Raw genomic sequence first — 17,563 nt, 5'->3', positions numbered from 1 at the left:
GAGAGAAAAAAAAGTGAAAAGAAAGCAACAGCATCAGAAGAGAAATGAATGGGGGCCGAGATGAAAAGAGGAAGACAGGAAGAGATAATTAAACAGAGGAAGGATACATATGGAGGAGTATAGGGAGGGGAACGAGAGGGCAAGATGACTTAACTGGGATACACCGCATGCTCAGGAATACTCCACCCCTCGCTCTCCAACACTCGCACACACATACACACACTCAATCTCTCACACACACACACACACACAAAGAGAAGTTTACCAGTGAGGTAAACCCCCTAGCATCCCCCCCCCCCCATACGCTGTCACAGCCCTCCCACTCCTGCAACTCGTATGTGTGTGTGTGAGTGTGTGTGTGCATGCGTGTCACCACTTTTCTCTGACATTCCAGTGCAGAGCAGAGAGGCGGCGAGCTCGGCTGCAGGGAGACAGAGCTACAAATCCAAACTCACAACTTCCTTAAGAAGAACTTGGATTTTTCTCCTCAGAAGAAGAGGAGGAGGAGGAGGTTGCAAATGTTCCTCCCTGCATCACTTTTTATTGGGATACTTTTGGGAAATCTGCCCGCAAGAAAAATGGGAACTGTTACTTTTTTTTAACAAGCGGATTTCTAGAAAAAGCATCTTCTTTCTAGTAACAGTTTCCTCCTGTTCTGCTTCCACTCCATCTCCTTCCTTGGACGCAAATCCAGATTTGGGGAATACTTATTGGAGAGGCAAAAGAAAAAAGAGAGACAAGGGCATAGTGTTGCAACAGCATTCACAGAGGTGAGTTGATTCTCATTTAATAACGTTTTAATAACTTTATTCACACCTTTGTGTTTTGTGCTATTCCGTTTTTTACCCGTCAGGGACAAAGCTGCATGATAATGAGCCCTAATAACTAGTGTTCCCTTTACTTTACAGTGAGAAAGCCCTGTGGTTAATGGTGCATTAAAGTGTCCCTAGTGTAATCTCTAAGGGGATTTAACATTTGCTTGTCCTGGTGATCTCCTGCCAGACCCCAGGCATAATATTGAGAAAGAGAGAGAAAGAAGAAAAGAATTGAGGGGATGGGGGGGGGAGGTATAAATCGATGATGCACACATTATGTCGAAATGTTTAAGGAGGGGGGGGGGCACCCTTGAAATAAGTGGACACAGATGTTGCATGCATGTCAATACAACTTGTGGTCTCTTTATCACTCTCACTTTCTCAATCACACACAAACACACACACATGTTCGGCCAGAGAGATCTATTTGAAAACACATTATTGTCCCCCTGGCACGCATGGGTTTAGTTTGGGCTTGGCACAGATCACAGAGCCAATGAAAACAACACACAAATGCATACAAAGTAGATGCATGTGCAGCAGGCTATGCAGTCCACATTGAGACAGTTAGGACTTCTATCAAATGAAACACACATACGCACTTGGGTAAAACAGTACACTATACATGTCTTCATCTACCATTTTATCGTCCTCCATCATTCATTCATTTATTCTCCTGTCACACTCTGAATCGACTCCAGTTTGGGTTCACATTATCGTCACATAGCGTATACATGTATGTTATTTGGCAGCCATTTTCATTCCTTAACTTTGATTTATAACAATTATAACAACAAAGTTTTGCCTTGACAGTTGCTGTGAAAAATGGTTGGGGTGTGTCTTCTTCACTTCCCCTCCTTGGCTGATGAATAACTTTGGTGTGTCCAAAATGACTCCCTGTTCTCTACCTAGTGCATTTATTTTTTACGCAATTTTATTTGAGGTCTGAAACTCATTACTTTGGTACATGGCATGCAGCTGTAACAGGTTTCTATCTTTTTCTACCGCACACAGACAACGTTAGCAACACACAAGTGAACATAGTGAACCATTTAGCAGATGAAGAGCCAGATATTTCTCCCAGAGTCGGTGGAGACCAAAACAGTGCTGAGTCAATATGAGGCACAAAAACAACAACAAATGAATTATAAAATTGTAAATGCAGGTGTAGGGCTCACCTTTAAGAAACACTTTTTTTTTTAGAAATGTCAAAACTATTTCCTTTTATGAAATCGTGTAAAATATATTTATACTTCTAATCATGTATTTTTTTTTGCTATTGATTAAGGATTGTATCTATTGTATAAACGGGTCTAATTCTATATTTTTATTTGAATTACAAAGCTGTATCACAAATACGCTCCTGACCATCCCACTGATGTTAAAGTGGAAGCCATGAAGCAGTGTTTTTTTCCTCATTATAATGACTTCATCTTAATTATGAATATTCATGCAGATGTTGACGTATGTCTCTGCAGACCCTGGCTCCTGTAAAGATGGCTGACGTTGTGCAGCCAGACCCCAACAGCTTGCAGATACCCGGCGGTGAGACACACACACACACTCTTCGTTACTATGGCAAATAAATGGCAAAAAAAATGACTCACTTTCCCTTCCTCTCTATCTGTCGAGGCGTGAAACACCCTGACCTTTCCGTATCCCTCTCCCACTTGGGAATATTACTCACTTCAGATTCCAGCGACATTCCACTCATTCCAGTTCATTAAAAAAAATATCCAATCTCAAATGTACAGTAGAGAGCGGCGGGTCAAGTGTGTCTCACTCCGGATGACAAACTCACTCACTTCTGCTGTGTGTCTCACTGAGGAATCAGGGGGTGAGACTCACTCACGTCCGCAGTGAAAAAATAAGGTGTTTCCTGCATCTGAAATGGAATCTTAGTATTAGCAGTTGATGACTATCCCATAACCGGCTCTTTCCTTGTGATAAGACTTATTTTCTCATTGCTGTATATACCGTAGCTTCAAACACACAGATTCTTATGTTTATTTTCCAGTGGCGCAGCCTAGTAGTGGCCCTTGCCTTTTCCAATGCACTTTAATAATGATATTTGAAAAAGTTGGCCATATGTTTTAAATGTCTTTTTTTCCCTTCTATTCTCTCGTCCATGAATTCCCAGGTGATGATTTATCTGCCCCTTCGTCGCCTGCCACAGCTAGAAATGACTGCAGCATCACACCCCTCACACCCTCACCCTCACCGGTAACTATGCACACACACACACACACACACACACACACACAACACACACACACACACACACACACACACACACACACCACACACACACACCACAGACACTCCTACACACCCTTTCCTCTCTCTACTTACTTATTTTCTCTATATAGAGCTTGAACGCAACCCATAAAACCCACATCCACTGTTATTAGCGGTTTTTAATAACACCGACACTCACATTTTAAAGTGGAGTGTAGGCTTAAAACAAGTTCCCAGTAGAGTCTGTGGCAAAGAAATACACTAAAAGAATTAGCAAAGCCTCTAGAACTCTCTGTGTTTCTGCATAAATGTGAACCTTGAGCTTTATCAGTTATTTTGAACAGGATAATGGGAGTGAGACGTTTGAATTAATGGGCTGACAATAAGGCAATCAAATAGCGATCCACTCTCTAAAAAAATAGCTTTGTTTAACCTGAAGGCTATTGGTAAGAGTGTTTTGTGGACGGATGAGATCTAAATAAAACTACTTTGGTTTGAATGATAAGTGGCGAAAACCAAACACTGCATTCCAGCAAATAAACCTCATCCCAACTATGAAGCGCGGTGATGGCAGGATCATGGTTTGGAGTTACTTTGCTGCCTCAGGACAAGGGCCGAATCGAAGTCACTGATGGAACTATTGATGGAATTGGATTGAACCAGCAAATTCTACAAGACAATGTCAGGAGTTTAACAAAAAGGTTGATCATGCAGCCAAATAATGACCTGAAATGCACACGGGTCAGTGTGAAAAAATAATGGTTAAAGCAGAAAAAACGGCTAACGTCAAATTACAGGTCTTTGTCCAACACAAATGTTGTGGGAAGACCTGAAGGGAGCGTTTCATGCAAGGAAGCCCACCAACCTCCCTGAAGTTCACTGAAGCACTTTCTTGAGGAGGAATGGGCCAAAATTCCTCTGAACTGATTGCGTGGGGGCTGGTCAAACAGTTGAAGAAAACATTTGTTTGAAGTTATTGCTGCTCAAGGGGGTTCACAGCAGGTACGGCAAGAATCGGTTTATGTACTTAATATTGGGTAATTTTGCTCAAAACAAAATAAAGAATGTATGATGTGTTTTTGTTAGTTGTCTCATTAGGTCCATTTTGTGTATTTTTAGAAGTAAGAAGAAGAACTGATCACATTTGAAGTTACTTTTATGCCGAAATTTGGTATAGCCTAATATTTTTTCTTTTTTGCCGTCTTTGTATAGCTAGTTAGCATGCTAGTATTTGCTGGGTTCACTCCCAATGGGCCTTAGTGTTCCACCGCTATAGCTTGGCTAATAAAAAAGCAAGGGAGTTGACGAAAGGAAGATGAATGCGCACAGGAGTTATTCTTCTACAGTATGAGTGCCAGCTACAACACACACAAATCTCCCTCTTGTCTTTGGCCAACTCTCTCTCTCTCTCTCTCTCTCTCTCTCTCTCTCAGAGGGTGGAGGACAAACCCAGGATGGCCTGTCCGTTCTCGGTTGTTGTGGCGATAGACTTTGGGACGACCTCCAGCGGCTATGCCTTCAGCTCCACACAGGACCCTGAAGCCATACACATGATGAAGTAAGAGTCTGTGGCTGTGTTCGGAAAGCCATACTAACGTCTTACTCATACTAGTTTTGACGTCAATTTGAGTATGTTGTGGTTGTGTATGCGAGTTTCTGTGGGCGAGAAAATGCCCGGATGAGTACTTACTTCCGGGAAGATTTTGTGTATGGATCCATAGGTTACTTTTCCTACTCAGCCGGCCCACAATGCATTGCGTCTTTTCAAACGACATGGCCTTTTTTTTTATTCTATATTGCTTCTGTATAGGCTACTTCAGTGTAAACGGTCCGACGAACCTCGCATACACAATCGATCGTTAAGTAGACAGTATGTAGTATATACTGTGTTGAGTATGTAGGAAGGAGGACGTTAGTAGGGCTTTTAGAACACAGCCTGTGCTTTATGTCCTAGATTACATTTTTACTCTTTTAATTGATTACTAACCATGAAAGCTTTTCCCACCTATCCGCGCAGGCGCTGGGAGGGCGGCGACCCTGGGGTGGCCAATCAGAAGAGCCCGACGTGTCTGCTGCTGACTCCAGAGTTGCGGTTCCATAGTTTTGGGTTTGCGGCGCGGGACTTCTACCATGACCTGGACCCAGAGGAGGCCCCACACTGGCTCTACTTCGACAAGTTCAAGATGAAGATCCACAGCACGAGTGTAAGAGGAATGAGGGAAATCAGATGAGAAAGATGTAGCAGACTCAGAGTAGCAGCAGAAAGACCATTTTACTTCATGAATTCATACTGAAAAAATCAGCTTTACTCATCTAGATCAATTTATTATACTTGAGACCAGCCTTCACACGTGAGCTTCACATTTGGTTCTCTCCCGCAGACCAGTCTGGACTTTCTCCAATCTCCATGGGGATGAGCCTCATCAAAAAAATTACAGCGACAATTAGGAGGCGCGTTCTGACCTAACCATTGTCCCTTATAGTGGAAGGCAGCTTCTGATTGGTTTGTGTTGTTGTCAATCAAGCATTGTGAACCAAGCTATATCTCACAAGCTTATTTGTCGATCCTTTTTGACGACAACGACAAGAAGAACCAATCAGGGCTGCCTTCCACTAACGGACGGGGCCAGAATCCTCCCACACGGAGATTGGATATATTGGATATCACAGCTAAGAATTAAAGTGTTATAACTGTGTGAGAGACATGGCTGTTACCAGGCAAGGAGAGTCTAGAACATTATTGAGTTGCATTGTGGGAAGTGCAGGATCCAGTGTGTTTTTGTAGTTTGAACCACACCATGGTTTAAAAATCAAGATAGCCTACTTCATGAAATTATATCGCTAAATTGCTGAAAACTCTCAAGGCTTTAGGCATCATCAGCAGCGTTTGAGTGGTTGTCATTGTTTTGGCTGCAGGACCTCAGCATGGAGACAGAGCTGGAGGCGGTCAACGGTCGGAGGGTGAAGGCCATCGAGGTGTTTGCTCACGCCCTGCACTTCTTCAGAGAACATGCTCTCAAGGTAACATCTCAGAGGAACTTTCTTCACTTTGAAAGCCAGGTTTGGTCGTGCTGTAGTAGTTCATTTTAAGTTAACTTTGCTGTGATGAAAGTTCATGTCTTGAGTTGGATCTTCTGCGTTAACTGTTTTTTAGGAGGTGAAGGACCAGTGGTCATCGGTGTTGGAGGGAGATGAGATCAGATGGGTACTAACGGTGCCCGCTGTGTGGAGACAACCGGCCAAACAGTTCATGAGAGAGGCTGCATACCTGGTGGGAAAACACACACACACACACACACACACACACACACACACACACACACACACACACACACACACACACACACGCACACACACACGCACGCACACACACACACACACACACACACACACACAGACGCACCACATCACACCACACACACATATTGTAGATACATATACTGTACATACAAAAACTATTCTGGAACTACAATCCATCCATCCATCCACATACTGTATGTTGTTGTTGTTGCCTGATGGGTTGAGTAAATACTACCTCATCTTACGCCAAATTTGCATAAGTATATACGAAGCAGATTTTGTTGAAATAAGAATTGGTTTTTGGTATGGTTTACTTCTTTAGTTTTTTTTTCCTTTGGTTTGTTTTTTCTGTTGTTTTGTTATTTCGTAAATGTCCACTTTACACAATTTCTCCCCATGGATTTAAAACAGTGTGTGACATAGCGAGAGGAAGAACAGTGAGATAGAATGGAAAGGCGGCATATAAAGCATGGAATTAAAGCTGTTTTATTAAAGCTTACAAAGAAGATCACTTACTACACACACACACACACACACACACACACACACACACACACACACATGTATACACGTAGAGGTCATAACACTGAACTTTTGCCTCTGTTCCCCCTGTATTTCTTATCAACACAGACACTCCCCCTCTGTGTACTGTACGCTGTACAATGACTTTTAGGAAGCGTGCGTACAGGGACAAGAATGCAGGGGGTCCTATCACAGTACACATCAATGAGAAAGTACAAGTGTGTGTGTATGTGAGTGTGTACTTCTGCAGTGCATACGCAATCGTTCATGGGACACAACCTTTAACTTTTAATGTCACGCTTTCTTCATTCTCATTTGCTCTTTTTACACACACACACCAACACACACACACACACACAGAGATCAGTTTATCTAACCACTATCTCTCATCTGCCCTTCACTCACCCAGGTACATACATAAATAGTCACACACTTTCACACGCACACCCACGTACAGTATAGGCACGCACACACACAACACCCTGCACTGGCTCCCAGTTTGAGGCCGTCGGGGTGTGTATGCTTCCTGCTGCTGATGATGTCACCGCAAGCGAACAATGAGGGAGACCGGCGTACAAACACAGGAAGTGGTGTCCAGACCCCCGCCCTGCACTGAGCACACACACACACACACACACACACACACACACACACACACACACACACACACACACACACACACACACACACACACACACACACACGCACATCATTCCAGCTACTCAACTTTTCCCCAATACATCAAGACTAATGCTTATATACCAAGTCTCCTTTCCTCTCCCATTGTCACTCAGCAATGCATGAGTAGGTCCTTATATATGACAAAACAGAATCTACACGTACAGTATGTCTGAGAGCATGATGGATTTTTGAAAACCACTTTTTCTTCATTTCTAGTCTGACTTTCTCTGTATGTCTGACTTTCTCTGGTTCATTCCCTAAATCAAATCCAGTTCAGTGCAAGATAATAAAATCCTTCCCCTAAATGATTTCTCTCCCTCTCTGTCTCCTGTCTTTGTCTCATACAGGCTGGTCTGGTGTCTCGCGACTGCCCCGAGCAGCTCCTCATCGCCCTGGAGCCCGAAGCTGCCTCCATATACTGCCGCAAGCTCCGCCTCCACCAGGTGATTGACCTGAGCCTGCAGCCAATCACCAATGGTCTGGATCTGGATGGGTCCCGGCCCTTCGACTCCAGCTTCAGACAAGGTAGGAAAGTCAGAGAGTGTGGATGTGCGTGTGTGTGTGTGTGTGTGTGTGTGTGTGTGTGTGTGTGTGTGCGTGCGTGCGTGCATGTACATTTTTTTTGGTGTGTTTGTCATTAACATGAGCATAAAACCGCACTACATTCCTGGAAATGTTGTTGTTTGATTGCACCCGGGGATTGTGGTTTTGTGCAGAGGATGGACTGTGTTTGTTTGTTTGTTTGTGTGTGAGAGAAAGGGCAAAGATCTGACTACAGATACTACTCACGGTTTTGCCTCATGACTTTGCAGTTTTCAGTGTGTATGTGTGTGTGTGTGTGTGTGTGTGTGTGTGTGTGTGTGTGTGTGTGTGTGTGTGTGTGCGTGTGTCAGTTGTGTGTGGCCATACATGTCATGTAGAGCACACAAACTACTTTTTGAATAAAATAAATTTCTTTAGATTGTGAAGTATTCTGTGTATTATTCGCATTTTGTGGTAGTATGGTAATGACTTATATAAAATAGAGCATGGGCTTGAAACTCATAAAGGAATAAGATCATTGAACTGATACTCTAATAATGCAATAGTGCACAGTTAGTGAATTCTGTCGTCACTAAAGGTAAACCGAGCGTGAGGGTACACTGTACCATCACACTACATTCAGTATTTTAAATAGTTTCACCATCATTTTGGATGAATTAGGAAACCACGATTTCTGCTCATAATTGCAATGAGAAAGCGCATAGAATTTGCTGTTTTTATAGCACTATATAGCACTTGGGGGGGAGTTGCACAACAAGCTGTAAACACAACAGGAGACATATTATCACTTTATAAAGTGAATTGGGCAAACGTGTCAGAAGACTAGTAGAAGAATAATTCATCTTTACACATCCAAAAGAGGCCTCATTAGATGCTAATTGGAAATAAGCCTGCAAACGACTCTGATGGAGGCAGTAAAATGGGTTATATAAGGCTCTTTTCATTCGGGTAACAAGCTCATTTAAGGCCATTGTTTAAATACAACTATTGAATAGTTCAGCTTTAAAACAAAGCTTTCCAATGGGAATTTACAATGAGGAGAAAATATCTCCAGGGTCAGCTATTCCTCAATAGCGTGTACTGTATGAGTGCACGACATCCAAACTACTCTAATCAGGGCTTCACTGAAAACATTTGTCTTTGCAGCAGCCACAGGAAAATGCTACTTAACTGCAGCAAAGGAACAAAGGGCGAGTTCAGGCTTGGGGGGGGTGGAGACCAATGCATAATTCAGCAAGCGAACATGCCGTCCAAAATCCCCTGCACCGGCCAATTTATACATATGCAGTCAGCGGCACATACACACACACACACACACACACACACACACACACACACACACACAAAGACACACACTAAACACAGGATATTGTAATTGGAACAAGGTGCAGTGATCTCACCCCCTCCTGGCCTGTCATTCTCCCTCTCTCTCACATTCATTTTTCTTTCTTTTCCCACCTCGCTTCATCTGGCGTTTGCTCCCTCTCTCTCACTTTATTTTGGCGGGTCACACTCTTTCGCAAGGACATCACACAAACAAACAGACACGCTGTATTTATACACACACACACATACACACCCTTGGCAATGCGGTCACGGTTTGTACTATCTTTAGCTTCTCGTTCACCTCATTTCGACTCCAAAGACAGCACAGGGGGAGTTATTTACACACATATACACACACACTCTCACACACAGACACACAAACACACACACTCTCACACTCACAGACACACACAAGAACACACCCACATACACAAGAACACACCCACATATATTTTACTTTCTGCCGTTTCAAATAGTTTCAAATGGTTTCAAATGGTTTCCAGACATGTATTTTATTCACCACCCCCATACAAAGACGCACACACACACACACACACACACACACACACACACACACACACACACACACACACACACACACACACACACACACACACACACACACACACACATACATTACCTCCTGCGTCATCCAGGCCTTAAAGCAACTGTTCTTGCTTGCAAGACAATGTAATCATTGTTGCGCAATAAGTATATAATCTATTGTCAATCTTTCTTTCTTTTTCCCTATCTTGCCTCACATCTCTTTTACCCTTATTCTTAATGATGTGGTGTTTAGTACTCCAGGGATTCTAAATTACACAAACACTTCACTTCAGACTGTCAACCATGTGACTTACGACACAGACACACACACACACACACACACACACACACACACACACACACACACACACACACACACTCAAACACACACACACTTTTACTTCAGGACCGCAGCTTGCCCACAACTCTGCCAAAGAAGTTGCTTCATTAAAAAAGAAGAGACAAAAAATATAAAGTCTTTACATCTTTGTCGCTTCTTTGATCTTTAATAATGTCTCATATTAAAGCCATTTCGCCTGTATATAAGAGTGTCTGCTCCGTCAAACAGGCCGTCAGGCATTTTGTATATTTAATGTCAGCTGTGTTTGAGTGTGCTCTGTTTTCCTTGGCCTCCATCCATGCTCCTAACCGGCCAGCCAGGCAGTTTACATGTTGAAATGTGAGAGTGTTCTTCATTTGTAACAAATTGCTCCTGTCATGCAAAAACATTATGACTCTGGTTTGAGTATGTTCTTTTTATACTTACACTGTATACTATTTAATGGATATGTCATGACCTCATTGCTTATGAACCTTTATGAATACTTTATGTAGTGTATACATTAAAAACATTAATCTTCATTAGGTTGGAAGTGATGATGTTTATGTTTTCTGCTTGAGCTGGTTTGCGTTGAGCGTTAGTTAAACACAAGCCTAAGTGCCTGACCCTACAGTGTGTTTACACAGACGCACAAAAAAATGTTGCAGGCAAAGTGCAGGGTGGTGAAAGGCTAGGATTCCTCTCGGGGCCCAGAGTTGGAGAGAGTCCATAAAAATTCTCATTGAATTTCTTTTGAATTAGAAAAGGAAAAGGCCAAGAGCAATATTTCAGGGGTGGTGGGGGTGGAGGGGGGGGGGGCAAGAACTCCTGCTGTTGCCCCTGGGCCCTGGAAATCCTTGCTAGGCCCCTGAAGCCGTCTATGGAAGATGGAGAATGGCACTTTAGGCTACACCTTGATTTGAACTCTTTCCATTTCCAATTAGCTTCAATTGATGGATGGTGAGTTTGTACAATCTGCAACACTATGTGTACAAGTTCTATAATGTTACATATCTAAACCTGCATTGCTTCATTTTTTGGCCACCTGGAGTAAAGTGATAACCAGCTTAAAACACAACATTGATATATTATCGCTTTTAAGTTATTACAGCAAATGTCTTAGCAAAACAGTTGCTTAGGCTATACCTATATTCAACTGAAGACACACACTGTGACTTTTTGAACTGATTTAATAATGTGCAAGGGAAACAGAAATCATATCTAGGTATCAAAGGAAATGAAAATAAACAGCTGAATGTTATCTATGTGTATTGAGCTTTGTGTGTTTTTCTGTTGCAGCGAGGGAGCAGCTGAGGAGATCCAGACACAGCAGGACCTTCCTGGTGGAGAGTGGAACCGGAGAGCTGTGGTCAGAGCTACAGACTGGTGAGAAAGTCCTATAGTGTGTGTGTGTGTGTGTGTGTGTGTGTGTGTGTGTGTGTGTGTGTGTGTGTGTGTGTGTGTGTGTGTGTGTGTGTGTGTGTGTGTGTGTGTGTGTGTGTGTGAGAGAGAGAGAGGGAGAGAGAGAGAGAGACAGACGGACGGGTCCCATATGTCGATGATATAGATGGTTTTGACTTTTGACCCTAGCAGGCTGACAAGGAAAAGCTAACACACTTCATTTCTACTTCTTTCTTTCTTTACTTTCTAATTTCTCACTTGTATTAACTGGACAAATATTATTACTGTTCCTCTCTGCATATCATCACCTACCGCTGTAGTTACTGTGGTGTCATCATCTACATTATATCTGCACTGTTAGTATAGGCTGTTCAAAAAGAAACATTTATGGGGGCGCCCTTAGCTCAGTTGGTAGGGCGTCCCCCCCATGGGCCTCGGCCAGCAGCTGACCCGGGTTCGATTCCAGCCCGCGGTCGTTCTCTGCATGTCACTCCCCTCTCTGCCCCATTTCAACTCTGTCTCTACACTATCAATAAAGCATAAAAATGCCCAAAAAATAGTTTACCAAATGTTCCCGTATTACATTTTTTACGGAGCTTCCAACCACTTTTTCACAGCTGTCACCAGTTGGGCTTTGATTGAAGGGTTCAAGGTCAACTTCACACTTTCACGCTCAACTGGAACTCTGATTGGCCAGACGCAACCAACATCTAACAGCTAACCAATAAGGGTTCCTGTAGAGCATAACTGTGGGATCTGCTTGAGTGGAGTAAAGATTTTATTTATTTAATGTAAAATGATGTCTGTTACTCTCATTGCGTGGCACACTTTACGATCCTTATATTTTAGTCTCCTCTCTTGGCTGGTACACAACATTCAGTTTTTATGCCAGAAAATGTTCAACCCACAGTGTAAATCTTTGCCTGGGATGAAAAAATCCTACCCACGAACGACTTAACTGTTTTACTCAGAGCATTTTTTTACTGTTGAGCCATGACAACAATCTGAGGAGCCACGCGCCCCTGCTGAGCCTTTCTGCTCCCTTTCCTGTCCTCACACACACACACACACACACACACACACACACACACACACACACACACACACACACACTCACACACACACAGGAAGGACCCAGCCCATGGGAATATGTGCCTCTGCATTGTAAATAAACTTAGGGAGTAGAACGCCTGTTTTATCACCCTTGGCCTTCTCTTGCATTCACTTCTCTCATCCATCCCTACATTTTTGTTCATTAGTGTTGCTCGCCCTTCTGTTTCTTTCTCCCTCACCGATACTCTCCCTCTGGTGTTTAGGGTGTGGTCACATTAACTCGGGCTAACTGAGCCACAGCCAGCTCTTATCGCTGGACACATCGTAAACACACACGCAAACACGCACTAGCAGAGTGATGGCAGCAATCACAGAGGGCTGGAGGTTGTTTATGTAAGAGGGTCCACTGGTTGAAGAATTTTAGGGGAAATACACACACACACACACACACACACACACACTGGAAATCTGACATGTGGACATTCCACAAAAATGAAGACACACATTTAGGAGAAACATCATATTCTTACGTAGCTGTGCAAAATATTTCCTGGCCCTGAAATCAAACTGATAAGCAAGTTTTCCCTGTTCATTAAAAAGAACAGATTTTCATCCACTTCAGGTTTTACAATTGTGTGTGTGTGTGTGTGTGTGTTTGTGTGTGTGTGTGTGTGTGTGTCTGTGCGTGCATGCGTGCGTGCGTGTGTGTGTGTGTGTGTGTGCGTCTATGTTTGTGCTCTTTCTGCAGGTGACAGGTATATGGTTGCAGACTGCGGAGGGGGAACAGTTGACCTGACAGTCCATCAGATTGAGCAGCCACAGGGAACACTCAAGGAGCTCTACAAGGCCTCGGGTATATGATCTTTTTCCAACCTACTAAAAACACAAAAAAAAGGCCTAACCAAATTTCCTACAATATTCAAAGCTATAAACCTATTTTTTTCTTCCAGGCGGTCCGTATGGCGCGGTGGGAGTGGACCTGGCCTTTGAAGCCATGCTGTGCCAAATCTTCGGTGAAGACTTTATCCAGAGCTTCAAATCCAAACGTCCGGCGGCCTGGGTGGACCTGACCATCGCGTTCGAGGCCAGGAAACGGACTGCGACGCCGGGAAGGGCCAACGCTCTCAACATCTCCCTGCCCTTCTCCTTCATCGACTACTACAAGAGACACAGGGGCCAGAGTGTGGAGGCAGCCCTGAGGAGGAGCAAGTGAGTGTAGTGTATGTAGTGTAGTGTAGTGTGTGTGTGTGTGTGTGTGTGTGTGTGTGCGTGCGTGCGTGTGTGCGAGTGAGTGAGTGAGTGAGTGAGTGAGTGAGTGCGTGTGTGTGTGTGTGTGTGTGTGTGTGTTGAGCAGGGTTTGATGAGTGGATTGATTAAGTATAGGTAACAATAAAGATTTGCTTTCCTCTATGTGGCCCACAGTATGAACATTGTGAAGTGGTCGTCCCAGGGCATGCTGCGGCTGACACAGGAAGCCATGAACGAGCTCTTCCAGCCCACCATCATCAACATTGTCAAACACATTGGTGAGCAACACACACAAAGGCACAGACTACAGGGTTGCACACATACACATACAAGTATTGACGTGCATATTAATAGTACAGGCATGCAGTAGCAAGTAGGCTAGGTGAAATATATGCAGAGATACCTAAAAAAATAGGTACAGTATAAATGTGAATATGAATAAAAGGCACAGTGTGTAAAGGGAATTGGTAAAAATGGAATATAATGTGCATAATTATGTTTAAATAAGTGTATAGTCCCTTGAAAATAAATGTGTTTTTTGTGGCCACTGTTTGTGGGATAAAAAAAAATTAAAATCTTTTTAGCTTTGCCAAGACAAATCAAAGTCAGAACATGGAGAGTGTCTGTTTTAAATCAGCCACATTCCAGTGGTGCAGTCCAAACCAGGGGGACCGTTTTTTTTTATTAGCAGCATTTAGTTCCGTCGGATCCACCTCTAGACAAAAAGGCAAGAAAGAGTTTTACACTTAGCCAATCAAATGAAAGAAATAGCATCAATTTGTCAATATTCCCTATTGAAACTTCCAGTGATCGGACACTCCTCCGTGCTTCTCCTACAGATCCTTCTAGTCTTGATTCGCTTTTTTCTCTGTAACTTTTCACACACATAAAAAAAAAACACACACACACTCACTTTGCTTGTACAGTCCAAAGAAGTGCATTTTTTTAGACATATCCTTTATTTCTTCCCTGACAGAGGAGCTGATGGCTAGGCCGGAGGTGCAAGGTGTGCGTTTCCTCTTCTTGGTGGGTGGTTTTGCTGAGTCGCCCATGCTTCAGAAAGCCGTCCAGAAGGCACTGGGGCGCATGTGTCGCATCATCATCCCCCATGATGTGGGACTGACTATACTGAAGGGGGCCGTGCTCTTCGGGCTGGATCCCACCGTGGTGAGTGTTCAGAAGTTACTGATTAAACCCAGAGTAGCTCTAAGGAAAAGCACTCACACTTGGCCCGGTTGATCCGTACTTTGCTGCTTAGTCGCATTTGTCCACACCTCTTCCAACCGTGCCAGGGCCAGGGTAGTGTACCAATGCTTGAGCGTGGCACGAAGAACGCACAATGGTCAAACAAACTAGACTTTAGCTGCCAATAGTGGTAAGATGGCTTAGAGGAAAGAGAGACCGAGCAGTAAACATGAGGTCGCTGGTTTGATCCCCGGCACCGGACAGGAGGGTGTTATTTGTTACACTAGTGGTGGCTGGTATTACATGTACGGTGCCCACCGTCTCTACCATTGTGTCCTTGAGCAAGGCACTTAACCCCAAACTGCTCCAGGGTCGCTGTACCATGGCTGACCCTGCGCTCGGACCCCCTCCGAAGTGTGGTTACTTGAGAGGGGATATGCGAAAAGACGAATATCATTGTGCCTCAAAAATATAGTGTTTAGGCAAGGTACGAATGCCTAGTGTGAGCTAGACACACGTTCTAACCACCTCTCTCTCTCTCTCTCGCAGGTCAGAGTGCGTCGCTGCCCGCTGACCTATGGCGTGGGCGTGTTGAACCGCTTCGTGGAGGGACGCCACCCCCGCGACAAACTGCTCATCAAGGAAGGCCGGGAGTGGTGCACCGACATCCTGGACCGCTTCGTGTGCGTGGACCAGTCTGTGGCTCTGGGCGAGCTGGTGAAGAGGAGCTACACCCCGGCACGCGTGGGCCAGCGCAAGATCATCATCAACATCTACTGCAGCGCCACGGACGACGTCACCTACATCTCAGACCCCGGGGTGAGGAAGTGCGGCACCATAACGTTGGACCTGCCGGAGCCTCTGCCCCAGCCAGGAGCGGTGGGGGGCGCGGGGGCCGGCCCGGAGAGGAGAGAGATAAGAGCCACCATGCAGTTCGGAGACACGGAGATCAAAGTCACTGCCGTCGACGTCATGTCCAGCCGCTCCGTCCGGGCTTCCATAGACTTCCTGTCCAACTGAGGATGGAGCAGGACGTTTGAGAAACAGAAAAGGATTGTGGGAAATAACACACAGACAGAACTGATTTCTGGGGGATGACATTTTTTTATATAAAAGCGGTACTTTGGGAGAGGGCGTCGAGTTTTTTTTTTGTTTTTTTTTCGGAAACAGGGACTTTGATAATTCTTCAGAAGAAATTCACGTTGTGTTATTCCAACATTTACATTTGATTTACTCCAAATACAGGGCTGAGTACATGTCCCTACTGCAACAGATACTTTAATAAATGAACTAGTTACACAAAGAAACTGCACATAATTCATTATACTACCTAGAGTAAAACTCGCTAATATTAATTGCTAGATATGAAGTTTGTAGCCCTTTCTATCATTTAATGAATTATACAGGGATGTGTCAAGTTCTGGTCCGAAACCTCATTTAAATCCTATTCCACTATCAATGTATGAGATATTGATACAACTACCTGGACTGACTCTTTGGTGCTGGCTATGTAGGTGCTTTACATAGTGGTGAAAAGACCTATTTGAGCTGAAAATCCCCTGAGGATAAAAACTATCGGGATGCATCAAAACACCTATAGTCTATGCAAAGCACAGACCTAAGAGTGCTTTACTAAGAGGGACTGTGTCATTGCATACGTATGGTCTCAAAGTACTACATTGGTCACATTCAGGTGTTTGTTCGGTCATTCATAACAGTTCAGGACAATTTTTTTTGCATTTCAGGAAAAGAGCCACATCTGTGTCACAAGTTATTTCTTTTCCAGATTATTTTCCACTCGCCTACAAAAATGGGAAACTTAAACCAAACTGTTGTGCAGACGCTCGTTTGACATAAAAATCTTAACTCAAGGTCCAGTCACTTATCTTTGTAGGTGCTTTCAACTACATTAGTCATCATAGCGGATGGAGTTTTTTCAATTTGAATGAGACTTCAGTACACACTAAAGACCAGATTTAGCTTTAAGTTTTTTTTGTCCAACTACTGTCTGTTTCAAAGGGGAATTTTATGAAGGGACTTTCTCACTTAAGCTTCTATTTAAATCCAACTGTAATAATTATATATTTTGTCTTTATATAGGGTGAGCTCCTGCAGAAAGAAAAGATGTTGTTGGCACCAAGTACCACATGCATCCAAAAAATAGAGTGGCTTTAAGTTCCTCACCATCAGAGTTGCATTTTTTTAAATGTTGTATGCTGGAAGATTGTATTCATGTTTATGTTCATTGGTTATTAAGAATCACTGTACCATGTTCAACCCGTTTCCCTTGAGTTATTTTCCCGTCCATTTTTTCTTAAAATCTGTGCAGAAAAAATTGTATACACACACAAAGCATCATCCATACGCTATCCTAATAATTCCACAG

General features: G+C 43.6%; 1 protein-coding gene across 1 annotated transcript; it reads left to right on the top strand.

The window, feature by feature from the left end:
• The first annotated feature begins 562 nt into the window (after positions 1-562).
• On the top strand, positions 563-17,439 carry hspa12b (heat shock protein 12B). Its single transcript, XM_080052250.1, has 14 exons — positions 563-770; positions 2,294-2,360; positions 2,956-3,038; positions 4,487-4,611; positions 5,071-5,257; positions 5,970-6,074; positions 6,208-6,324; positions 7,904-8,081; positions 11,590-11,676; positions 13,493-13,597; positions 13,695-13,953; positions 14,167-14,270; positions 14,969-15,159; positions 15,727-17,439. The coding sequence occupies exons 2-14, from the start codon at positions 2,312-2,314 to the stop codon at positions 16,195-16,197; spliced, it is 2,061 nt and encodes a 686-aa protein (XP_079908376.1). The 5' UTR covers positions 563-770; positions 2,294-2,311; the 3' UTR covers positions 16,198-17,439.
• The last annotated feature ends 124 nt before the right edge of the window (positions 17,440-17,563 follow it).

Source organism: Ammodytes marinus (genome assembly GCF_949987685.1).
Source record: "Ammodytes marinus genome assembly, chromosome: 23".
NCBI lineage: Eukaryota > Metazoa > Chordata > Actinopteri > Uranoscopiformes > Ammodytidae > Ammodytes > Ammodytes marinus.
Note: the sequence above shows the minus strand (reverse complement) of the source record. Positions and strands in the feature narration are given on the sequence as shown.

What these genes read in the sequence shown, in the direction of transcription:
- hspa12b (XM_080052250.1), top strand. Translation starts at nt 2,312, where the DNA reads ATGGCTGACGTTGTGCAGCCAGACCCCAACAGCTTGCAGATACCCGGC. An exon ending in TGAGAGAGGCTGCATACCTG is followed by an intron (nt 6,325 to 7,903) that starts GTGGGAAAACAC and finishes TGTCTCATACAG; the next exon opens with GCTGGTCTGGTGTCTCGCGA. An exon ending in GGAGCTCTACAAGGCCTCGG is followed by an intron (nt 13,598 to 13,694) that starts GTATATGATCTT and finishes TTTTTCTTCCAG; the next exon opens with GCGGTCCGTATGGCGCGGTG.